General features: G+C 45.3%; 1 protein-coding gene across 1 annotated transcript in view; it reads right to left on the bottom strand.

Moving 5' to 3' along the window:
* ANO2 (anoctamin 2) overlaps window positions 1-25,936 on the bottom strand; it is a 155,165-nt gene that overhangs the window by 63,195 nt on the left and 66,034 nt on the right. Inside the window, exons 11-13 of the mRNA XM_083503337.1 lie at window positions 25,737-25,897; window positions 21,185-21,267; window positions 13,014-13,097 (exon numbers count right to left, since the gene is read on the bottom strand). Coding sequence (XP_083359463.1) covers window positions 13,014-13,097; window positions 21,185-21,267; window positions 25,737-25,897 — 328 coding nt within the window. The remainder of the gene's footprint in view (window positions 1-13,013; window positions 13,098-21,184; window positions 21,268-25,736; window positions 25,898-25,936) is intronic.

Below are 25,936 nucleotides of genomic sequence, written 5' to 3'. Positions count from 1 at the left end.
CTATTACAATGTATAATCAGGTGATAATTTTGCCATGTGATCAGCTATAATGTATAGTAGATATATAAATAAACAGGAGTTCATTGATTAACAATTCCAGAGAAGGTTATAGCCTTCAACAGGGGATTGTTAACAATTGTGGTATGATTTTGTAATCACAACAGCTGCAACAACCTGCTGGGCAGGTCCTGACATCAGGTAAAGACATTTTTTTTTTAATGTGAGACTAACACTAGTAGTGATCTAGGCTTTATTAGATAAATTAACTTGTATATTACGATTTTTAACTGAAATATTTTAATTTGTATACAGTGATCTGAGTTATGGTGACCATAAGGTGAAGGCTCAGACAAGTGAGTTGTTAATAAGACCAAGAGCACTTAGTAATGGGGGGGGGGGAATACTGTTGGACACCCCATTGACTGTTGGCACCATGTGGCAACTACTGAATTAGCAATTAGAAGAGTTCAGAGATGTATAAAATGGTTAATGAAAATGGATCAGAGAAAGATGAGGCTAACAAAGACACAGAACCTTTGGAGAATAATATTGATGGAGAACTGCCAGAACAGGAGAGTGGAATTCTAAGGCAGTAGATATGGAAGTGAGAGCTGGACCATCAAGAAGGCTGATCGCCGAAGAATTGATGCTTTTGAATTATGGTGCTGGAGGAGACTCTTGAGAGTCCCATGGACTGCAAGAAGATCAAACCTATCCATTCTGAAGGAAATCAGCCCTGAGTGCTCACTGGAAGGACAGATCCTGAAGCTGAGACTCCAATATTTTGGCCACCTCATGAGAAGAGAAGACTGCCTGGAAAAGACCCTGATGTTGGGAAAGGTGGAGGGCACAAGGAGAAGGGGACGACCGAGGACGAGATGGTTGGATAGTGTTCTCAAAGCTACCAGCATGAGTTTGACTAAACTGCGGGAAGCAGTGGAAGACAGAAGTGCCTGGCGTGCTCTGGTCCATGGGGTCACGAAGAGTCGGACACGACTAAACAACAACAAGATGCTGAAATGGGGAGGACCTCCACACAGGTGTCTGGAGGAGTGAAAGTTAAACAGTGGAGTTATGTTGTTGGAGGAGAATAAGAAATATTCTGATCTGGCAGAGGCAGAACTGAGAAAGAAAGGATTCGGTGTACAATTTGGAGTGAATTTAGAGGGGAAAGCTACCAAGTCTCTGGCAACACTTCTGGAAAAAGAATGGAAATGTAAGAACTTTCTTCTAAATTAGGATAGAAAAATGGAACAACAGGAAATGGGAATGGAATATATGGGACTGGGTGCAAATTAAAACAAGAAGTTAATACAATAAGTAAATAACTATGGATTACTGCTTTAATATATGACCACAGCAAAGAGACACATGTGTGAATAAAGATGAAGGATTTATTGGAGGTAAATTTGTTATGTTGGACTGGAAGAAGACTATTGTTGAGATTTATTGAGAAATTTTCTGCACAGCACTACTCAATATAGCTCTTGCTCAATGTTGCCCTGAAATTCAAGCTCAGTGAGCATACAGCAGGCATAGGCAAACTCCGGCCCTCCCATCATCCCTGACCACTGGTCCTGTTAGCTAGGGATGATGGGAATTGTAGTCCCAAACATCTGGAGGGCCGGAGTTTGCCTATGCCTGGCATACAGGGATTCTGCTGATACAACTTTCAGCCAGGCTTCACAAATGTGAAGTCCCCATTCGTAAGAACCATTGTTATCTTGCAGCAAAATATTTGCAGCAGATGCAATTGCAGAAGCCCATAAAATATTTCTGTAATCATATAAGCTGTGGCAGCTGAGGTTAAATCCCCCACATGTAGAATCAAAAAAGGACCTCTGCATGAGAGCAAAGAAATATCCCCGAATCAGAACCAAATAGGGCTATGAGTGAAACTGAATGGGGTGTTTAACTGGGATGCCATTTTGATCCACACCAAGAAATCCCTAATGGCGAGTGAGAGTAAACGAGGCCAGTGCATTATGAGAAAGGGACAAATATCTTCACTCCCATGCATCTGAATCTTCTGAAAACTAAATTCATTGCCAAATACTTGCTCCTGGGTTTGATGGGCCTTTGGCAGGGGTTTCCATGGCGACCACCCCTCCAAGAAGCACTTATGGTACTAGCCATTCATTTTCATCTGCCTCACAGAGGGTTGGGGGAAAACAGCAATAGATGCTCCTTGTTGGCGTTACTGTTTGTTCACCTGCTCTTTATTCCATTCAAATACGGTGGTCCCTCAGGTTACATATGCTCATAGCTGTCAACCGTCCCTTATTTGAAGGGACAGTCCCTTATCCCAGCACCATGTCCCGCTGCTGTCCCTTAATGATGATGTCCCTTAAATTTCCCGGGTTTCAAAGGAAGCAGCTCCTCTCCCTCCCTCCCTCCCTGCCGGCCAGGGAGGAGGGAGACTCCAACTGTGTTGCTTGGCTGCATTGCTCACCCAATAAGGAGCCTAAGAACGACTGGGGGGTGGAGCTTGCATGCCTTGTGCCGATCAAATCGGCCGCGTTGCCTGGGGACTCGCCTTTGCTCAGCGCTTCCCAGCGGAGAGGTGACGGTGGTTTTCCTTGCTGCATCCCCTTTGCCGGGTTGCTGCGCTGTGGGAACTACCGCGTGAGGCTTCGTTTGGCTGCTGGTTGACTAAAATCCCTTATTTTGGCTGCTGATCCCTTATTTTCGAGGCTGCTGGTCCCTTGTTTTCAAATCTGTAAGTTGACAGCTATGCATACGCTTCAGGTTACAGACTCCGCTAACCCAGAAATATTACCTCGGGTTAAGAACTTTGCTTCAGGATGAGAACAGAAATCGTGCAGCAGCGGCAGCAGCAGGAGGCCCCATTAGCTAAAGTGGTCTTCAGGTTAAGAACAGTTTCAGGTTAAGAACAGACGTCCAGAACGAATTAAGTTCTTAACCCGAGGTACCACTGTATAACAATGGTTAGCAATGGGAAGAAGTAGTCACTGCTACTCACTTGGCTGCTCTCTCCACTCCTCCTCCTTAGTATCACCACTTGCTTGCCCATTCAAGCAGATGATCAGAGTTACGGTAAAGTCTGTCGTTTCGCTTTGCGGCTACCTGCCCTCTCCATCTGTCTGCTGGAGGAATGTGACCACGTTACACTAATTCTTAATCCTGATCGAACCCAGACGGTAGATTCCACATTTTTTCTCAAGGAAAATATTTTACAGTTGAACAGAGCTCTCATTCCTTGGCTTGAGTTCCTGGAGCAGACATTGGGAACAACAACAACAACAACCTATTTCTGAATCCCTTTCTAAAATTACTCAGTTTAGTGTCTGTTAAGTTACTTTCTCCAAGTTGGAAATGTCAATCAAGATGCACAACGTGAGGCTTAGGACTAATTTATTTTCTCGTGAATCCTGCAAATTATTAAACAGGGCTGGAAATGCCACTGAGGGATTGTTCATCATGATAATAACATCCCTCACATGTACAATGTCCTTGTGAAGAATAGTACACCATCACATTCATTCTCCTCATTTCTGTCTCCATTTCAGTATGTCAGCTACCGCACTGTGTAGCAACTCAAGGAGCTAATTGTGTGTCAAGGTCCTCCAATCCACCCCCAAATGATTCACACTTCACACATAATTTTTGTTTAAGGTTTTTGGCATAATTTTGGCCACAACTTTATTAAAATACATAAATGTGAGTGGTTGCTTAGGCATTGGTTATGACTATCTGTCCCTGCCCTGGGACAGAATTCCAGCGAAAGCCAGTAAGGGAAAACAATATTGGGGAGAGCATGGGGCCGGGCACCAGACCCTCACTCCCCCTCATGCTTCCTGGGGCTTGCACGGCCCTAAGCCCCCTTCAGGGGTACGGACGAAAGAATGGCAAGCCCCTGGATTCCTTTAACGGAATTCCCTTTCCGCAGCAGCATTGGAGGGGCAGGCATTGCCAATCCATGCCCCTCCACCAACCAGTTTTTAAACCAATGCCTAACCGCAACCTTATAAGTTGTGACGATTTGCTACGCAGTAGGCAAAAACCAAATGGCACCAGCCAATCAGCCAAGTGGACAAAATTCCTACCAGGCCCCTGCCCCAAAAGCAGATGACCCCATGACAGGCAAAGCAAGGTCAACCAAGATTCCTAAAATTAGGGAGAGTGGGCAAAAGTGCCTAGTCAGAGCTGGGTGACTTCATTTTATAACCTTTGGTCCAACCCCCTAAATGGCAACACCAAAATTTGCCCAACAACCCAACTGCCCAAACACTGCAGATGGTCATCCAAACTAACCCGCCCAGCAACAGAGGGGTGGCCTTCCAGACCCCACCGCAACACGTGCTCTCTATCAATGAGAACACGCTTTCATGTAAAACAAAGGGGGAAGGTTAATGTGCAGCTCTCAAAACACCTCATGAACTTATGGCCCTCCGTTTTCTAGGCCTAGGTCTGCACTTTCTGTGTCCCAGCACATTTTTTTTTTTGGTCCAGCCACTTTCCCCAGGAAACCCCGATCTTTACTGGAGCAAATGGCAATTTGAGTTTGCCGCAGATTGTCATTTGCTCTGATTCAGCAGTAAAGAGTGGGGCTTTTCTTGCTGGAGGAAAGAAAATAAAAGTTCTTGGACAGAGATCTGGGAAGCCTGGACTTTTGCCTAGAAACGCGGACCAAATGGAAGTGTGGGTGAACCCTGCGTCGGGTTTTCTTACTGGCCTAAGCCAGTAGGTTGCCTTCAGAATTTACCTCAGGTTGCCTTCAGAATTTACCTCAGGGTATGACCATGTTCACACCGAGCTTCAGTTTATGCTGAATGGAGCCTGGACACTCAAAATGCAATAATGCTTTAAAAATTCTAGCCCCAAACCTGATGTTCTAATTCAGGAAAGCAAAGGAAGCCAAGTGTTATGGTACAGAAAATATGCAAAGTAAATAAATAAAAATGAACTACTTTATTGAACTAGACTCCTTTTTTTTTTTTTTACAACTTTAATACAAAGGTAAGTCCTGGGGGAAGAGTGATCCCTTGCTTTCCATCCCTGATCCAAGGGAAGGTATAATAATAATAATAATAATAATAATAATAATAATAATAATAATAATAATTTTAATAATAATTTATTTGTACCTTGCCCATCTGGCTGGGCTTCCCCAGCCACTCCAACAAAGATTAAAAATACACTAAAATGTCACACATTAAAAACTTCCCTGAACAGGTAGACAATCAGAGTACAGTTGTACCTCGGGTTACAGACGCTTCAGGTTACACGTTTTGGGGTTGTGCACCACGCCGAACCCAGAAGTACTGGAACGGGTTGCTTCCGGGTTTTGGTGCTCACGCTCGCACATGCGCAAAAGCGCTAAATCGCTCTTTGCGCATGTGCAGAAGCGGTGAATCGCAACCCGCACATGTGCAGATGCGGCGCTGCGGGTTACGAACGTGCCTCCCGCACGGATCACGTTCGCAACCCAAGGTTCCACTGTAGTCTTCAAGGGGGGAAAATCATTAAATGCTAGGATACACTATTTTAGGATATGTGAAGTAGAAGAACCCTGCAGGATCAGACCAAAGGCTCATTAGGCAGCATCCTGTAACTAACAGTGGCCAGCTGGATGCCCACAGGCAGACGTGAAGGAAACAATTGAGGACAAGAGCCCTCCTGCACTATTTGCTGCTCAGCAATTGGTATGCACAGGTTTACTTCTCAACAATGGACTGTATCAGTTCTAAGGTAAAGGGGACCCCTGACCATTAGGTCCAGTCGTGACCGACTCTGGGGTTGCGGCGCTCATCTCATTTTATTGGCCAAGGGAGCCGGCGTACAGCTTCTGGGTCGTGTGACTAAGCCGCTTCTGGCGAACCAGAGCAGCACACAGAAACGCCGTTTACCTTCCCGCCGGAGTGGTACCTATTTATCTACTTGCACTTTGATGTGCTTTCGAACTGCTAGGTTGGCAGGAGCAGAGACCGAGCAAAGGGAGCTCACCCCGTCACGGGGATTCAAACCACTGACCTTCTGATCAGCAAGTCCTAGGCTCTGTGGTTTAACCCACAGCGCCACCCGCGTCCCGTATCAGTTCTGTCTATGTATTTAATCTAATCCCGTGGTTCCCCACGTGGGGCACAATTTGATTTTTAAGGGGGGCAATTTGGAAGCTGGTTTAGACCACGTGAATGGCCTTTTAGGCTTCCTCCACATGAACAGGAGCTCACATTTTGAAGAATAAGAATTATATGTCACGGGGGGGGGGGGCATCAGGCATTAGGTGGGGCATGGCCCAAAAAAGGTTGGGAACCACTGATCTAATCACCTTTAAAGCCATCTGAGGCAGTGACTGTCTTTAATTCTTACGCTAGTGGATGCTTGTAAGAATATTATACTTACGCATCGTTTACTATGTTATAATTCCATATTTATGAATAAATAATTATGGGTTTTGAAAAAGAAGTATCCCAATGATAAAATAACTCACACGCAATATGGTGAGGACTCTCATCGAAGCCTTTTCGGATCACTTTTTTAAAAAAAGAACTTGTCATCATCTGTTTTCAGGTGCATGTAATTATTTTTAATTATTCACTGTTTGTTCCGCTGCTTAACCTTAGGCATTCATTATAAATGTTCCAGCCTTTTCAGCTTCCTTTTGAAATACTAGCACCTTTAGGGCATTGTTAGAGTGATAAATCAACCTTGTGTATCTGTTCCACTCCTGACAAGCTCTTTCCCCCACTTTCAATCTAACAGATAAAATATTTACTGCATCACGGAGACCTCGATGGCAAAATGTGTCATGCTCAGAAACACTACTACAACAGAATAAAAAACCTCTAATAACTGCAACATAATCCCCAGGAGATAAATTATTGATTTTGTGGAACACGCCTTTATAAAATGGAGTTAAGTATGGTGAGAAAACCAAAACCAAACCAAAATGCCGAATGCTTGGGTTGACATATTCCCATTGTGAGCACAAAGGTGCCCTTGTATACCACATGAGAAATGACTCGACTTCCCATATTGCATAAACAGCACAAACACATAGCTTTCATAGTATGTTTCCGAGCACAATTCAAAGTGTTGGTGCTGACCTTTAAAGCCCTAAACGGCCTCAGTCCAGTAAACCTGAAGGAGCGTCTCCACCCCCATCATTCAGCCCAGAACTGGGATTCAGTGCCAAGGGCCTTTTGGCAGTTCCCTTGCTGCGAGAAGCCAAGTTACAGGGAACCAGGCAGAGGGCCTTCTCGGTAGTGGCATCCGCCCTGTGGAACGCCCTCCCACCAGATGTCAAAGATAAGAACTACCAGACTTTTAGAAGACATCTGAAAGCAGCCCTGTTTAGGGAAGCTTTTAATGTTTAACAGACCATTGTATTTCAATATTTTGTTGGAAGCCGCCCAGAGTGGCCAGGTGGGCGGGGTATAAATTATTATTATTAATAATAATAATAATAATAATAATAATGATGATGATGATGATGATAATAATAATAATAATAATTGCCTGTAATGCCACTGCAGGACATAAGGACTTGGGGGCTTTGCTTTTGGCCACTGCCAGGCTTGAAGTCACATGGTTTCCATTTATAACATCTATAACCAAAAATAGTGTATTATATAAACCTCCAATGACTCACACATCAGACTCCCCTCCCCTCTAACAGATTCTCCTTTTGCCTGGCCTTGACATGTTTGAGACTGTTCCCTTTCCCCAACCATTTGATCCTATCCCTCTTTTGCCTCGAATCGTAGAATTGTACAGTCCAGTCATCCAGTCTGGAATCTTAGCTAAAGCATCCATGATAGGTGGCCATCCAAACTCTGCTTAAAAACATCCACGGAAGGAGAGTCCCAAGGGAGTCCATTCCACTATCAGAAAGTTATTCCTGATGGTCAGCCAGAACCTCCTTTCTTGTAAGAGGCTTGAACCCCACCCTCCAGAGCTGGAGAAAACAAGCTTGCTATATGTGCCACGTGACAGCCTTTTAGATATTTGAAGATGTCTATCATATCTCCTCTCAATCTCTTTTCCAGGCTAAACATCCAACTTTTTATAGCTTTTAATCTGATTTCATTCTAATGTAAATTCTGAGCCACTCCTCCATATTTATTTATTAATATTGAAGAAGGAGAAGGAGAAGGAGAAGGAGAAGGAGAAGGAGAAGGAGAAGGAGAAGGAGAAGGAGAAGGAGAAGGAGAAGAAGAAGAAGAAGAAGAAGAAGAAGAAGAAGAAGAAGAAGAAGAAGAAGAAGAAAATATGAACAACCTGTGTACTTCACTCAGTCACAGCTACAGTTATGGCTTTTTATTCTCCTTTGATTTGGTACATTCTCAAAAATCAATAAACCTGTACCATATTTATTCGAGTCTCATGTGCCATTGAATCTAATGCGCACCTCAGTTTCCAGAACCTTGAAGCCAAAAAAAGTATTTGCTGCCGAATGTAAATGTGTAAGCAAATCTAAAGTGCACATTACTTTTCACAACATAATTTGGCCAAAAAAGGTGAGCATTAGATTTGAGTATATATGGTATTTTAAAAAAAGGAAGCTTTAACAATCGCACAGTTCCACCCATTAGACAAGCGCATTGCAATGCATTTGAATATTCTATTGGAGGGGGGCTCCATAAATATGGTGAGTTCAAGAAACCATCAGACTCCAGCATCAGCATCTATTATCACCCATATTTATTTTTCTCTCTTCTCTCTCTTTCTCCCTCCACAAAGGTACCGTATTTTTCATCCCATAGGACGCTCCGTCCCATAGTACGCACCTAGTTTTTTTGGGGGGAAATAAAGGGGGGAAAATTCCCTTTATTTCCCCCTCAGAAGCAGGTTGGGGAAACAGAATCAGGTTGAGAAACAGCGGGATGGCGGCGCTGCGCCTCCCTGCTGTCCCCCAAGCTTGTGGGGCTGGCCGATGTCTGCCCTGCGCGAGGGGCGCTCTGCATCAGGGCGCCCCCCCCCCCCGCGGGGCGGCAGGCTGCTATCCGCAGCGTGGGGAGCCCTGCGGGGAACTCCTGCAAGGCTCCCCACGCTGCGGATGTCTGCCTGGCCTGGGGGGCGCTCTGCTTCAGGGCGCCCCTCGCGCTGGGTAGCAGGCTGCTATCCGCAGCGTGGGGAGCCTTGCGGGGAACTCCTGCAAGGCTCCCCACGCTGTGGATGTCTGTCTGAAGCCTGGAGAGTGAGAGGGGTCGGTGCGCACCGACCCCTCTCGCTCTCCAAGCTTCAGCAAAAGCCTGCATTCGCCCCATAGGACGCACCCAGATTTCCCCTTCATTTTTGGAGGGGAAAAAGTGCATCCTATAGGGCGAAAAATACGGTAGCTTTATACAGGAAAGGGGAAAACAGCAGTAAGCACTGGCAACAAACTCTTCTCGGTACACAAGTTTGTTTCTGTGTCTACATATAAATACATATTGGTGAAAATTAAGGAAAACTCTAGTTTCTGGCACTAGCTTTCCTATGGGAGCTACACCATTGAACAAGCCCAAACACCGTTTTGACCAAAGCAAAGTCCACACAAAAGGTTAACACAATGCATACATCTGTCCTACAACCTCCCCTTAACAAAGCAGAGCGAGCGTCGTGCAAAGCGAATCTCTGATGAATATGGATATTGTTAAAACTTTCCTAACTTGGCAGCTCTATCAAACGGACAAAACATCCGCTTTGTAGAAGACAGAAAGCTTATCCGTATCCTCATTATCCTGTCAGGGTTTATGCATGCATGACAGCCACTGATATTAATGGAAACAATTATCCCAGTGCATACATTTTAATGCACCATGATAGTCTGGGCAATGGAAGAACTAATATTATCGTCTACAGTCTTTGCTCAGTTGCAGTTCCTTGCCTTTTATGGGGAAACTTCAGCCTGGTGAGAAAGTCATGCTCATTTTGGGATGAAAGCCGCATTACTAGAATATGGAGAATTATTACTCCAAAGCAGTTATGAAACGCAGCCATTATAGTATCTTAATTTATGACACTATGAAGTGCACTGTGGTTTTTGTTGAGTTGTGTAAAACCCTCCCTGCAAGAAATTGAACACGTCTTTGAAACTGTTTTGGCTTCTGCTGAAATTCAGATGGTTTATCTCAGTATGGTAAACTTTGATGAACTGGGTGGGTGGAGAAAACACCTTGAGAAGTTCTGGTTGCATTGAAACTTAGCGCTTCTCTTGAAGATAGTTAGATATAGGGGACTAACCAGCCTATTGGGCTTTACTATCCAGCAGGGCCAGATTTAGATTTGATGAGGCCCTAAGCAACTGAAGGTATATGTCCAGCTGTCCTTTGTCAACAACAAATTACTTTCAATGGGAAAGCGTGCCTTGGTTTTAGAACACTTTGCTTTTGGAACAGACTTCTGGAACGGATTCAGTTTGAAAACAAAGGTACCACTGTATATAAAAATGAGCAAACCAGTGATATTTTAGGGAGCAGACGAGGCCCATTACTTATATCATAGGCGCCTACACAACACAAACCACTGTTGCTGTATGTAGGTTTTATTTTACTTGTTTTTTATCTTATATTTTGGAAATGTACATCCAGTTTTCTTTCCCTTTAATTTTTTGGGGGCCCCCAAGAGAGTAGGGCCCTAAGCTATAGCTTGTTTAGCTTATACATAAACCCAGCACTGTCATCCAGGCAAGCTCTAAAGGTAAAGGGACCCCTGACCGTTAGGTCCAGTCGTGGCTGACTCTGGGGTTGCGGCGCTCATCTCGCTTTATTGGCTGAGGGAGCCGGCGTACAGCTTCCGGGTCATGTGGCCAGCATGACTAAGTTGCTTCTGGAGAACCAGAGCAGCGCATGGAAACGCCGTTTACCTTCCCGCCGGAGCGGTACCTATTTATCTACTCGCACTGGTGTGCTTTCGAACTGCTAGGTTGGCAGGAGCAGGGACCGAGCAACGGGAGCTCACCCCGTCGTGGGGATTCGAACCGCCGACCTTCTGATCGGCGAGTCCTAGGCTCTGTGGTTTAGACCACAGCGCCACCCACGTTCCTAGGCAAGCTCTAGGAAGAGGCAAATTGGTGGTCAAAGGGAGTGCCTGTGCTGCTGTGATTTTGCCATCGTAGTTAGAAATTCCCTTTTAAATTTAGCTGTTTAACTATTAACTTTTTAAAAAAAAAATCCAGAAAATAAACTTTAGCTGCCACGACAATGCCACAGTGGCATAGAAACTCTCATGGGCCACCTTGCCCAGAACACCTTGCTCTGAGGAAAGAGCCCAGGGCCAGGGGTCTGCAACCTTTAAGACAAAAAGAGCCACTTGGACCCGTTTCCAAAGAAAAAACAACTGGGAGCCGCAAAACTCGTCATTATAAAAATAACTTTTTTGTCACTTTTTAAAATTATTTCTTTGTTTGACCCCTCAGAATTACTCCTCCTCATAGAAATAAATGTTAAATTAACAAGTTATCGTATTTTTCGCTCTATAACACGCACCCGACCATAACACACACGTAGTTTTTAGAGGAGGAAAATCCGTAGGCACGCCACCCGTAGGCATTCCCTCCATAACACGCACAGACATTTCCCCTTACTTTTTAGGAGGAAAAAAGTGAGTGTTATGGTGCAAGAAATACGGTACCTTTGTGTGTGTGTGTGTGTTCTTCACTCCCCTTCAAAACAGTGACCAGCGTACATGCCCCCTTTCAATGCAGTGACCAGCGTACATGCCCCCTTTCAATGCAGTGACCAGCGTACATGCCCCCTTTCAATGCAGTGACCAGCGTACATGCCCCCTTTCAATGCAGTGACCAGCGTACATGCCCCCTTTCAATGCAGTGACCAGCGTACATGCCCCCTTTCAATGCAGTGACCAGCGTACATGCCCCCTTTCAATGCAGTGACCAGCGTACATGCCCTCTTTCAATGCAGTGACCAGCGTACATGCCCCCTTTCAATGCACTGACCAGCGTACATGCCCTCTTTCAATGCAGTGACCAGCGTACATGCCCTTTACAATGTAGCGGGTGGGCGGGAAGGTGACGTCGGGACGGTGCGTGACCAATGCACGCACCGCCCCCATGCGACGTCACAGCCAGTACAGCGCCCGCCACAGTGGGGAGTATCGGGCGCACAATGCGCCTCCTCCCCTCGCTAGTATCCGCCCCGGAGCCGCGGCAAAGGTGTAAAAGAGCCACATGCGGCTCCAGAGCCGCGGGTTGCAGACCCCTGGCCCAGGCATTCCTTTAAAAATTTGGGGTGGGGGAGGGCTGGGCCCCCAGGAGTTGACACCCCTGCTCTGGACTATTCAGCTGACCTCCTATTGGTACAGACCCACCTCTTCTGCTTCCTGAATATGAGGGAAACCAGAAGGTACATCTGTGATATCCCTACCAGCAGAAAGTCTCGAAATGAGCGAAGCCAGCCTAGAATCTGCTAGATCTCAAGATGCTCTTACAGCCAACACTGGCTGGCATCAGACTCCATCTGCTTGTTCCCCTACCTTCTCCTACTGCCACCATAAATGGCCGGGTTGCTGATGTGGCAGTGACTGTCCCACTCTGCAGAGTCTAGGCAGTGGCAGCAGAAACACTGAATTGTCCAAAGCTGTTGGTTAACCAAGCAATTCACTTGAAATAAATATCAGTCAATGTGTATCTTATGAAAATGAGTCTTTTTTAATACTTAAGGATCAGTTATTAAAAAAAAACACTGCCATTCATCAATGGAAAATTATCTGTTTCATTTTCAATTGTAGGAACACAACAAAATCAAAATAGCACCCTACCTACCCACCCCAAAATAAGCAAGAACTTCTCTTTTGGAGCAAAACCTGGTTTATTCAACCAAGGCTTTAATCAATTAAAGGTTACGGCCTTAAGAAAAACATAATATACATGTTGAAAAGAAATGGAAGGCAAAAATACAGTAAAAATCAAATGAAAGCAAAACTTTATTGCAGTCCAAAGACCCACAAAACAATTTCAAAACTAGATACAGTTAAAACAACCAGACAGACAGATGGAAGAAACCAAGGCAGTCATTTTGTTTTACAGTAAAACTGAAATGTCATACCTCATCTTGACATGTATTTTTGCATTTTTCGGTTTGGGATTTCTTCTGTAGCAATTTGGTTTCATATTCTGGTCTGGGATGTTCCTAAAGAAAAATGTAAAAATGTGGGGCAAATTTAACATCAGAAAATTCGTAGATAATCAAATGGAATAAAAGCACATTGATACACGATTCAGTAGCTCACAATTAAGAAACACACCAATCAGATAAGAAACACTTATCTGGTTACACTGTAACACTGATATGGTTATCAAAATGGAAAAAGAAGTCTAACCTTGACTAGTTCCTTGGGACGTTTTTGGCAGGGGAGAGGAAGGGAGAACACATTTAGAACCAACACCTTGCAATACTTACTAAATAAACAATTGAATTAAAATAGTCGCACTGGACCTTATAATTGGTTTTGAAATAAGATGTGGCATCTGCGCGTCGAGGTCCCCAAGACACCCCAAATAAAAACACAATGACACTTAATTTTTGTTTAAGGTTTTTGGCATAATTTTGGCCACAACTTTATTCAAATTACAGCAATGTGAGTGGTTGCTTAGGCATTGGTAGCGCTAACTGACCCCACACGGGGACAGCTCTGACATTCGCACCCCCCACGAAGTCAGCAAGGGTAAGTCACCTGGGGAGAGAGACAGGACTGGGAACCATGCCTCACCTCTCCCCAGAATGCTCCCAGGGGCTTGCGTGGCCCTAGCCCCTTGCCAGGGGGTTTCGGACAAAAGCATGGCGAGCCCCTGGGTTCCTTTAACAGAAAACCCTTGAAGCAGCAGCAGCATTTTGGAGGGGCAGGCACAGCCAAATCCATACCCCTCCACCAACCAATTCTCAAACCAATGCCTAACCGCAACCTTACAAGTTGTGACGATTTGCTACGCAGTAGGCAAAAACCAAATGGCACCAGCCAATCAGCCAAATGGACACAATTCCTACCGGGCCCCTGCCCCAAGAGCAGACGACCCCATGACAGGCATAGCAAGGTCAAGCAAACAGCCTAAAATTAGGGAAGGGAGGGCGGGTGATCCGAAGCACGCAGCGAAAAGAGGAAGTTTGTCACTGCGTGCAATGTATTTAAAAAATAGGGCTGTCAATCAACAAATGGCAACATATAAATTTCTCCAGTAACAGCCCACCCCTGCTTAAAAGAATGGCCAAACCTTTTGCCTAGCAACAGTGAGGTGTCTTGTCAGCCCTGACCGCAACACGTGCTCTCCATGAGGGAGAACACACTTTGCCTGTTGTCTGGTTTCAAATGAATACAGTGGTACCTCGCAAGACGAATGCCTCGCAAGACAAAAAACTCGCTAGACGAAAGGTTTTTCCGTTTTCGATTTGCCTCGCAAGACGAATTTCCCTATGGGCTTGCTTCGCAAGATGAAAACGTCTCGCGACTTTGTTTCCTTTGTCTAAAAACAAAGACATGTTTTGTTTATAAAGTTAATTTATTTTCCCTTCAATTTTTGAACTGCTCTTTACAGTATGTGTGACTTTAAAGAGCAGTTAATAAACTGTTGTTGTACCAAATTTGGCTTTGTTTGGACTTTTTTTGACCATAGGAACGCATTAATTGATTTTCAATGCATTCCTATGGGATTTCGTGATTCGCAAGACGAAAAATTCGCTAGACGACAAAACTTGCGGAACGAATTAATTTCGTCTTGCGGGGCACCACTGTATACATTGATGAGACCTACACAACTCATGAACCAAATCAAATCCTGCCCGGCAAATGTATATTTTATTTATTTATTTATTATATTTCAATCTCACTCAAACAATTATCTCTCGGAGCAGCTCACATCAAGTAGAAAACTATAGTGGCAGGCACTTTTCACAAACGAAAATGAACCACAAACCCTGTCCTGAGGCTTACAAACTAAAATGACAATGAGCAGGAGGAGATGAGGGAGATCAGTCAGACAGTGCTAGAACAAAGCAGTGAGTTGTAAACAGGATTGTATAACCAGTTCAGGAAGGCTCGTACTTCCTTTCTGGTGTTCTTGCTTGAATAGAAGCGGTGCAGCTTCGCATCAGACCTTGATCCTGTGGCCGGTGGCTGAAGCCCAAGTGTCCTTTGCCTGACAGCTTCTCCGATACTGTGCAAACCAACACAGGCAGCAAAAACAGGAGACTAATCAAGCAGTAGATGGGCTATTCATGGGCCATGCTCAGCTTAGAGGACCAGCTTTCTTTTTAAACACAAAGCATCTGAAGCAATTACATCATTTGGGGTGTCATTGTGCATAGCTGTCAACTGTCCCTTATTTGGCGTCCCTTATCCCAGCGCCGTGTCCCGCTGCTGTCCCTTATTGATGATGTCCCTTAAATTTCCCAGGTTTCATGCTCGCCCAGCTCGGGAGGGAAGCAGCAGCTCGGGGTCCTCTGCCACGAGAGAAAGCGTGCGCTGGCGCCGTCATCCTGGCACAAGGAGTTCCATCGGCCCTTCCCCGCCCGAGAGAGGGGGGGAGGGAGAGAGACTCCCGCCCGCGAGCCCGGAGGTGGCAGCGGTGGTGGCAGCTGAGGAGGTGGTCTGAGGGAGGAGGAAGAGGAGGGGATGGAGAGGGACGCAGAAGGGCGGTGCTTCAGCGGCCACCACGGCGCCTCAACCACCTCATGCCAGATTGACAGCATCTGTCAATCGTACCAATGTAAGTAACCCTTTACAATAGCAAAATCCCTTATTTTGGCTACTGATCCTTTATTTTCGAGGCTGCTGGTCCCTTATTTTCAAATCTGTAAGTTGACAGCTATGGCCATTGTGGTGCCGAACCATATTTGAAATTTTTCGCTGAATGTAAAATATGATAAATATTTATAGTTCAGCAGGTTTAACGTTTTCCAGAAATCTAAATTATGTGGAGTATTCAGACCACTGATACAATAACGAATACCTGATGCAATATACTAAATATATGATAGGGAGATCCCTCTCTCCCTCGCTTTCTCTCTCGCCCAAGATCTCTCCCTCTCGGCCCAAGCGCATCTTTCCCCAACCACACATATGTCAGAGAGTCAGTGTGGTATAGAGGCTAGACTGTTGAATTAGGACCTGGGAGCTTCAGCCATAAAGCGAGGGATTGGAAAGGTCACTGGGTGAACTTGGGCCAGTCACTGTCTCTCATCCTAAGCCAGGCTTCCCTAACCTCAGTCCTCCAGATGTTTTGAGACTACAATTCCCATCATCCCTGACCATTGGTCCTGCTAGCTAGGGATCATGGGAGTTGTAGGCCAAAAACATTCAGAGGGCGGAGGTTGGGGAAGCCTGTCCTAAGCTTACCTCACAATTAAAAGGGGAGGGGAGACTGAGTTCTTTAAAGGAAAGGTGGGATATAAATGTAATAAATAAAATAAAATAAAATAAAATAAAATAAAATAAAATAAAATAAAATAAAATAAAATAAAATAAAATAAAATAAAATAAAATAAAATAAAATAAAATACACCTCCCTTTTCCTTTTACACACAGAGAACACAATGATATCCCTCTCTCCCTCCCACACAGTGCTTCCCCCCCTAGGGGTACTCTCATTTTGACTCAAGAAAACCACCATTTTAAAGTTCAAATCGGGAAAAATAGACACAATAAATGGACAAAAGTACAAAGATTCACAAAATGATTAGGGGTATGCGTATCCCTGGGTCCCCCCCCCCCAGAAAAAAGCACTGCTCCCACATCACAAATACATGTTGTCTCTCAGACAAATCACCTCTGAATCTCTCTCACACGTTCTATATGGAGGCATTCAGAAAAAAACCCTCCACGGGGCAAAGGAAGCACTCGCCGTCAACTCCATCTAGCTGATGGGAGGCAGAGGCATGAGTCTGCAAATATACCTCAACTCCTTCCTTGCTTCCCTAAAGGTAAAGGGACCCCTGACCATTAGGTCCAGTTGTGACCGCCTCTGGAGTTGCGGCGCTCATCTCGCTTTATTGGCCGAGGGAGCCGGCGTACAGCTTCCGGGTCATGTGACCAGCATGACTAAGCCGCTTCTGGTGAACCAGAGCAGCGCACAGAAACGCCGTTTACCTTCCCGCCAGAGTGGTACCTATTTATCTACTTGCACTTTGACATGCTTTCAAACTGCTAGGTTGGTACATGGAATTGGCAGAAATGACTGGCAGAATCCGAGACCAGGGAGAAGAGTCGGTGAAAGAAGATTGGAAGAAATTCAAAGATTATTTACAGAAATATTGTAAAATTAATGAATGTTAGAATGATGTTGGATAGAAATTAAGTGGTTTCCAGCTGCAATGCTTTAAGAGACATGAAAAAAAGGTTTATAAATGGGTAAAAGCTTAATGGTAAGGATTTGCTGAACTAACAAATTGAAGTGGAATACGAAAAAGGGAGGTATGAGGAGGTCCGGGGAAATAAGTGTAAGAAAAATATGCAACGGAAAATTAAGGTGTTTTTAACTGTTTTTATTTTGTATTTTTTCTTGTATTTTTTCATTTTTACTGTAATATCTTAAAATTTTTAATAAATATCTTATAAAAAACAAACTGCTAGGTTGGCAGGGGCAGGGACCGAGCAACGGGAGATCACCCCCGTCGCGGGGATTCGAACGGCAAGCCCTAAGCTCTGTGGTTTAACCCACAGCGCCACCCACGCCCCTCCTTGCTTCGCTAGCTTACCTTTAAAAAAAACAAGCCCAGCATGGGGCAAAAGAAGCAGTCCTGGACCCTGCCAGATCCACCTGGCCAGCAGTTAGCAGTGGCCTGAGCATGTGGAGATATCCTTGTCACTCCTCCTTCCCCACCTTTTTCTTTTCAGACTCCCCAGCACAGGCAAACATGGCCAGAACAAATGGATGACACTCATACCTGAGGATTCTGCCAGGGGGAAAAAAGAAAACCCACTCTTTGTGTGTATTGTTTTGGTCTATAGGTCACAACCAGAGAGTTTAGTTGTCTTTCGTTGTTCGTCTATAGCATGGGCAGGCATGTGCCCTTTTATTTAAAATGCATCTCTGGGTCATTTGTGGGGCATAGGCAGTGGCGTAGCTTGGGGGGTGCAAGGGGGCCCGGCCGCACCGGGCGCAACATCTGGGGGCGCGCTCGCTGCCTCTGGAGTCGCCGAAGAGCCTCCGGCACAGGCTGTAGCAGAGCCCCATGTTTCACGGAACCGACGAGCTGTGCGCGCGCCCGGGCTGAAGGTGTCCGGCAGGCAGCGGCTCTCAGCGCTCGCCGCGGTCCCCGCGCATCAGGGCCGCGGAGGACGCGCCAGGCAGCCCCTCCTCACAGCCCTGCCTCCGCCGCTGCTGCTGCAGCTGCTGGGCCATGTTGCATTTTTCTCGCCTCTCTGCCCCCCTCCTCCTCCAGGCAAGCGGCGTCGTTTGGGCGGCAGCACCAACGGCAACTCGCCTCAGATCGGCAGGTTAGGGGCTGGGGGGGCGCAAATTACTTGCCTTGCCCCGGGTTAGGGGGCGCAAATTACTTGCCTTGCCCCGGGTGCTGACAACTCACGCTACGCCGCTGGGCATAGGAATTTGTTCATTCTCCCCCCAAAAATATACTCCGGCCCCCTACAAGGTCTGAGGGACAGTGGACTGGCCCCCTGCTGAAAAGGTTTGCTGACCCCTGGTCTATAGAGTAATAAGGATACTTGAAAGCGGGGTGAGTACAGATGAATGCACCAGCTCTGCCCTGCTACCATTTTGGTCACCTAGAATGCTCATTGCGTCTCCTCATTTGTGTAAAAAACCTGGAGAATCAGGTTTCTGAAACATATGTGGAGACTCCGTGAGCATAGAAAGTTTTCAACTTTGAAGTCTGGGGAGATCAGCAAAAGGGACAGAGGTAGTGCGATGATCTTTGTGCCCCTTTCTTGATTTAACTCAAATGAAAAACACCCAAAGACAGCTTTAAGCTTACAAGTTTTTGATCTTTGGGTTTAATTCTGAACTTATTTTCACCAGTGTGGTTTAGCTGAAATTATTGGAGTCACACCGGTGCAGAAGCCAGTGGAATTAAGATCTTTGTTTAAGGGAGGGAAGGCGGTTTGACTTGGAACAATATTGTAAATGACTCTGATGTGTTGAGGAAGTCTAAATATCCATGTACGGAGAATATATATATATATCCACATCACACACATCCACTAATGCTGGAACCAAGCCAGTCCAGCTGCCAGACACTTATTGAAAACCATGTGAGCCAAGCTAAAGACAAAATAATTGCTCCAAATGAAACTGAGACTTCCCATCTTGGAAACAAAAAGCAAAATCCTGAATTTTGTACTTTTGCAAACGCTTTGTTGACGTCAATAGGACTTTTCTGTGACCAAGGAATAGACTCAAATATACTGTTTACACTATGGAAGTTACCTATGGGAATTTTAAAATGACTTGGATATCTGTTTTGTTTTTTAACAGTTCTGACATCCCTTGATATGTTTTCTGTTTGAAACAATATACTTTCCCCCCTACATATAACTAACAGTTGGATAGATTAAAGGTTCAACCCTGGTCTGGAGACTGGAGAATTTTCCTACATCAAACAGCCTTCCCTATCTTAAACAACGACCATAATTATACTGGGTTCTGAACGAAATTAATCCGTTCCGCGAGTCTCTTCGTCTTGCGGTTTTTTCATCTTGCGAAGCACGGCTATTAGCGGCTTAGCGGCTATTAGCGGCTTAGCGGCTATTAACGGCTTAACGGCTATTAACGGCTTAGCGGCTTTAAGAAAAAGGAAACAAACTCGCAAGAACTCGCAAGACGTTTCATCTTGCGAAGCAAGCCCATAGGGAAATTCGTCTTGCGGAACGACTCAAAAAACGGAAAAGGCATTCGTCTTGCGGGGCACCACTGTACTGAGAAAAAGAATTCCATCAATGACTAACATCCAAGACAGAAACAGAGCTAATGCAGGAGTCTTTTTATCCCTGCTCTAATGTTCAGTTCTGATTCCCTTCATTTTCTCAGTTGCCCTAATGGTAGTTCACTGTGTCAATCTCAAGTTATTTCTTTTTCTTCTTTCCAGTAATCTTTCTAATTTTTTGATTAAGGCTAACCATCTTTCCTATCCATTTAATCTTCACATTTATATCATTTATTAACTTTCTGACTCTTCCCCTGTCTCCCTCCCCACTCAACATCTGCAGAATCTTACAATTCATCTACATTGTCCACCTCTCATTCTGACATGTAGCTACTAGAAAAAGGGGAAAGGGGTTGAAATCTAGAAGGCTGCAAATCATGTTAACCCTTCTTAAAAAAAGCATATTGAAAAGGTAGAATAACGGAATATAGGTCAGTGATAAACCAGGGATGGATACAAGAAAACGTTAAGATTTTCATTGCAGATAACTGGGCTCAGCAACAGAAAAGAGAACCTTCCTCCAAATATTATTCTAGACAGAGTTACTATAGTCCAAAGATAAACTCAGCTGAAAAGGCTTGAGCGATTTATCTCTTTTTCCTATGAAACAATTTTCCACCAACAGCATATAACAGAAACGGAAGTTGTTTAAAGAAAACTTAAAATCTCAGTGCCATGTTATGCTTGCTATTAATATTATATTACTAAACAAATGAATGGCTGGATGGTTCCCACCAAATCCGACTTTATTTGGTACTGAATCCACTCTTACTATACCTCTCTGTTCCTGTGACAGCAATCATCTCATTCTAGTCTGAGGTAAGGTAAACACAGTTGACACTGTGGTCTAAACCACAGAGCCTAGGACTTGCCAATCAGAAGGTCGGTGGTTCAAATCCCTGCAACGGGGTGAGCTCCCATTGCTCTGTCCCAGCTCCTGCCAACCTAGCAGTTCAAAAGCATTCCAGTGCAAGTAGATAAATAGGTACCGCTGCAGCAGGAAGGTAAATGGTGTTTCTGTGCGCTCTGGTTTCTGTCACGGTGTCCCGTTGCGCCAGAAGCAGTTTAGTCATGCTGGCCACGTGACCTGGAAAGCTGTCTGTGGACAAACGCCGATTCCCTCGGCCTGAAGCGAGATGAGCGCCGCACCCCATAGTCGCCTTTGGCTGGACTTAACCGTCCGGGGTCCTTTACCTTTATTTTACTTTAGATTTAACCTCTTTTTGTCCCAGTGTCATATCCAGCCACACTCTATGGATTTATAATAGCAAGTCTCCACCTGATGTTATTTTTATTGGAAACTATTTGGACTATTTAAAAAAGTAATAATAAAAAACCCTTACTTCTTCCTCCTCCAAGCCGGTTAGGTCCCAGAAATAACTTAGTCTCATCTGCAAACGCTTCCAGTTTTCAAGGAACATGGTGGCTGAGAAAGAAAATCCAATTTTAATCAGAAGAGGGCTTCAGAGTCAAAATTGATTATTCTGATTACCAGTATGCTGAATATTCAAACCCTCCTAATATAGATATGCAGCAAATCAGAGCCTAGAATAGGTAGAGTATAATCAGCAATACAGGGAACTTTTCTGAAATGAAGCACTACTTTTTGCCTGACTTGAACTTGTTGCCAAACAGTTTCATTGCATGACCTTAAAATTCTAACACAGCATATAATTTTAGAGAAAACTTATAACATGCTTTCCAGAGGTTATATTTTCCCATACCTTGAATAGAACACCAGATCTCATTCAGTCTTGAAACGCTAACATTAATAATTTGGGTAGAATTTATGATAATCCAACTTCAAATTACTGAATATTAGTCTGTACGGTCTTCATGAATGATAACCTATTGGCCTTATTGCAGTCAAGGGAGTCTTTCTAAAATGTCAGGACTGGTAAAGCGTGTTCTCCAATAAATGAGAGCACGTGTTGCTGTGTGGGCCACCAGGCCAGGCCTCTTGTTGCCAGGCAGGTTAATAGTTGTTGCCTGGCATCATGATTGGGTAATGGGGCAAATTGTATGCTGCAAATTGGGTGGGTTGGACCATAGTCTTTAAATATTGGTGCACTCTGGTTTCTCTTTCTCTTTGCAGAGTGCATCGGATCACCCGCCCGCCCGCCTTCTTTCCGGTTGACCTTGCTTTGCCTGTCATGGGGTCGTCTGCTTTGGAGCAGGGGCCTAGAAGGAATTTTGCCATTTGGTGATTGGCTGTGCCATTTGGTTTTTGCCTACTACTCAGCAATTCGTCACAACTTGTAAGGTTGCGGTTAGGCATTGGTTATAATATGCTGGTGGTGGAGGGGTCAGGTTAGGCCGTGCCTGCCCCTCCTATTGCGCTGAAGGGAATTCCGTTAAAGGAATCCTGGGGCTTGCCACGATTTCGTCCAATCCCTGTCATGGGACCAGGGCCGCCCAATCCCTGTTATGGGAATCCTTGTTATAGGACCGGGCAGGCAAGCTTTCGGGGAGCTGCTGGGGTGAGCGGCGTGGGACCGACGCTTAGCTCAAATGACCCCCAAGTTTGACTTTCTCTTCTACTGGCTACCGATCGGACCTCGGGATGTCAGTTCTGTCCCAGGCGGGGGGACAGATAGTCATAACCAATGTCTAAACAACCACTCACTGATTTTGTATTTTAATAAAGTTGTGGCCAAAATAGTGCCCAAAAACCAAAACTAAAATTACGTGTTATGTGTGAAGTTATTTGAGGGGTGGCCTGGGGACCTACACACGCAACTAGAGAAAAGGAGATCAGGACTATTCACTTGTACGGTTGTGGGTCTGCACCCACCTCACCAGGGTGACAACAGGAAGAACAGTCGTTCACCACCCTAATCATTTCCACTGGCTACACATGTGCAATATCCAATGCCCAAATATCTGAAAATGTCTGTGTATTAGTCCACATATAACAAGGTTTGTTTGTTTTTTGTTTTTAAAAATGCTTGATTGGTTTTAAAACTATATAACAAAATATTAAACAGGTGCTAAAGAAATAATAAAAACAAACAAACGTTCATTCCTTAATTGATACCTGTTTTGTACATCATTTTGTAATGAATTTGAAATGACCTCCGGTCCATTATGTTCCCAAACGGAATACCTTAATTACACACTTGGCTTTATTTTCTCCTCGTTATTCTAATTACTTTAAATTTATAAAGTTGACCGATTACCTGCAGAAACTCAATCAAGGCCTGCCGACGGATTAATATTTTGACAATGTTCTTTTACATAAACTCTGTAAATATCTCCCTCTCTGGTAAATTTATCGCCTGTAACGTCTCATAGCCTTGCTGATATTCTCGCTAATTCAACATACTCTCTTAATTTATTCTGCCAGTCTGATTTGGGTGGGTATAGGAAAAACTGAACAATTGTATTTTTTTAAAAAACGGCCTATAGCTATGCTATCACACTCTACTAGCAAATAGTATCGCTATGACAAGTTGTGTCTGGGTGGTTTATTTTGCAAAGACCCCTGGAAAAATCATAGAGCCCTTGCAGGAACTCTATTATGATGAAGATGTGCCTCTTCACCCTGGTGCTTGACACTTGAAAGTCTGTATTTTCAGGATCCACCCTATTTTCTTTGAGTGCATTTTCTGTACTTTTAAAAACTGTTTTTTAATGCTGTGTTTTAAATTGTTGTTCCCTCACCCGGGACCTTAGGGTGAAGACTGGGTAATAAATGAATAAATAAATAAATAACCCTGCCCACCGTAGGTGCCCACCCACCCACTAGTGGGAGCCCAACATAACAGAAGGGAATGGCAACCACCAGAACACCACTGCGACTGAGGAATTAACTGAGTCTGGTGACCCCAGGGCCCAGGATGTGAGAAGCAGTTCTGGTCCTTCCAACTGTGTGATTTACTTTGCCTTATAGAACTCAGTGGGAGCTGCCATGCTTCCATGTACATCCCTGTGGACAGATGCATGGAAACCAGGGTCAGCTGCACAGCTGGATCCTGTTAAGTGGAAGAAAGGAGATTGCAGGAAGAACCTTCTGACAGTAGGAGCTGTTTAAGAGTAGAACGGACTCCCTAGGAAGGCGGTGGACTCAGTGGCGTAGCGTGGGTTGTCAGCACCCGGGGCAAGGCAAGTAATTTGCGCCCCCTAACCCCGAACCTGCCGCCGCTGCCAGCTTCTTCTTGCTGCTGCCTGGTCTGGTCTGGTGTGGTTCTCTCCCGTGCTCAGCGCTGCGCTGGGCGGCCGCTGCACTGTCCCTCCCCCAGATAGTCCCTCGCTCTCTCTCCACACCGCACGCCTGGCACCCACCCCCTCCACAGTGGGCGGCGACCCGGCGGCTTGGATCGGATTCGCACAGCCAGCACTGCAGTGAGAGTGAGTGAGCCAGGTAGGGGCAGAGAGCTGAGAGTGCGAGCGCACCCCCCCCCAGATGTTGCGCCTGGTGTGGCTGGCCCCCCCTGCACCCCCCACGCTACGCCACTGGGTGGACTCTCCTTCCTTGAAGGTTTTTAAGCAGAGGTTGGGTGGCCAACTGCCACGGATGCTTTCATTGTATTGCAGAGGGTTGGCTTTGGGGGTCCCTTCGAACTCTACAATTCTATGAACGTGCAATAAATCCACCATGGTGCTAACTAGAGCCCAGGAGAGGAAGCAGAGCAGCCTCTCCTACAAAACAGCCCAGCCTCTCCTACAAAAGACCATCCTAGACTGCTGCCATATAGCTACTGAAGATACCCTAAGGGCTAACCCCACTGGCCCTTCCCAAGAGTCATTGACTCTTGCATCCTTAAAGAGCATTAATGACCATAACCAACAAACAGAAGGTTGGCAAATCTCCTCCAACCAGAACCAGTGGCAGATCTTCATGCTCCGGAACTGGGGGGGCGGAGAGCAGTTGGGGGCGGGGCTGCCACACATCCCGGGGGCGTGGCGCATGCCCTGGGGGCGTGGTGTGCCACCCGTAGGGGCGTGGTGCCCAGCGCGGGCAGGGGAGCAGCTGCAATGGCACACCGCCCGGATTGTGCTGCTGGGGATGGTGCACGCCTCTTCCTCCGCCATTGCCAAGAACAGCTGGGTAACTGGTCTCCTGATCCAGCACTAGTATGTGAAAATTCTTATACAGTGGTACCTCTGGTTACGTACTTAATTCTTTCCGGAGGTCCGTTCTTAACCTGAAACTGTTCTTAACCTGAAGCACCACTTTAGCTAATGGGGCCTCCTGCTGCCACCGCGCTACCGGAGCACGATTTCTGTTCTCATCCTGAAGCAAAGTTCTTAACCTGAGGTACTATTTGTGGGTTAGCGGAGTCTATAACCTGAAGCGTCTATAACCTGAAGCGTATGTAACCCAAGGTACCACTGTATTACACATGTGGATCATAACAACATGAATACACAAGCTCTACCCCTAATCAACAGGCTCAGTCCACAGCCAAAGGAACTGATAGGGCAGAGTGAGAAAGATTTGCACATTTGTATGACTACCTCTGAGACCATTGTCTCCTTAATGCCCAAACTAATGGAAAAAAAAATCAGAGCTTGGACTGCTTAAGAAGGGAACTATCTGGCATCAAGGTTAATATGCTTGTCTTGTTAGGACTAATTGAGTGGGGGATTCTAACAACAGTTCCCGCACCTGTGGTGGTATAACCCAATAAACCAAAACAAGACTACATCAATAACAAATCTAGTCAAGTCTACAATTCTATGATTCTATAATTTCCCCATACTAGTTAAGACACCAGTTAACCCCTTTACATGTTTGCCTCTTAACCTACCAATAGGCACTTGTTTCCTTACTGATACTACTTTTGTGGTGTTTTGTAAACCTGGAACGAACCCATCGTTTTGCCATTGAGCATCATCTTATGAATGTTGCCCTATCTAACTGAGGCATATAACATTCAAAGCAAAACTTACCCCAAAGTGCCATGAAAACGGAGAAAAAGACGGTGGCAGGGTTGTCAAATAAGTGGCTGGCGCGTGCTGTGCCACAAGCACTACTAAGGTTCCAGTAGTCACATGTCTTGTCACACAGAGGGCACATGGTGAAGGCATTACGTTGGTCGCACATCTCCTTGCTATGAAGAGCAAAATCCAAAAGGTCAGAATAACATATA

The sequence above is a fragment of the Podarcis liolepis genome, assembly GCF_965112155.1.
Source record: "Podarcis liolepis genome assembly, chromosome: 5".
NCBI classification, from domain to species: domain Eukaryota; kingdom Metazoa; phylum Chordata; class Lepidosauria; order Squamata; family Lacertidae; genus Podarcis; species Podarcis liolepis.
Note: the sequence above shows the minus strand (reverse complement) of the source record. Positions and strands in the feature narration are given on the sequence as shown.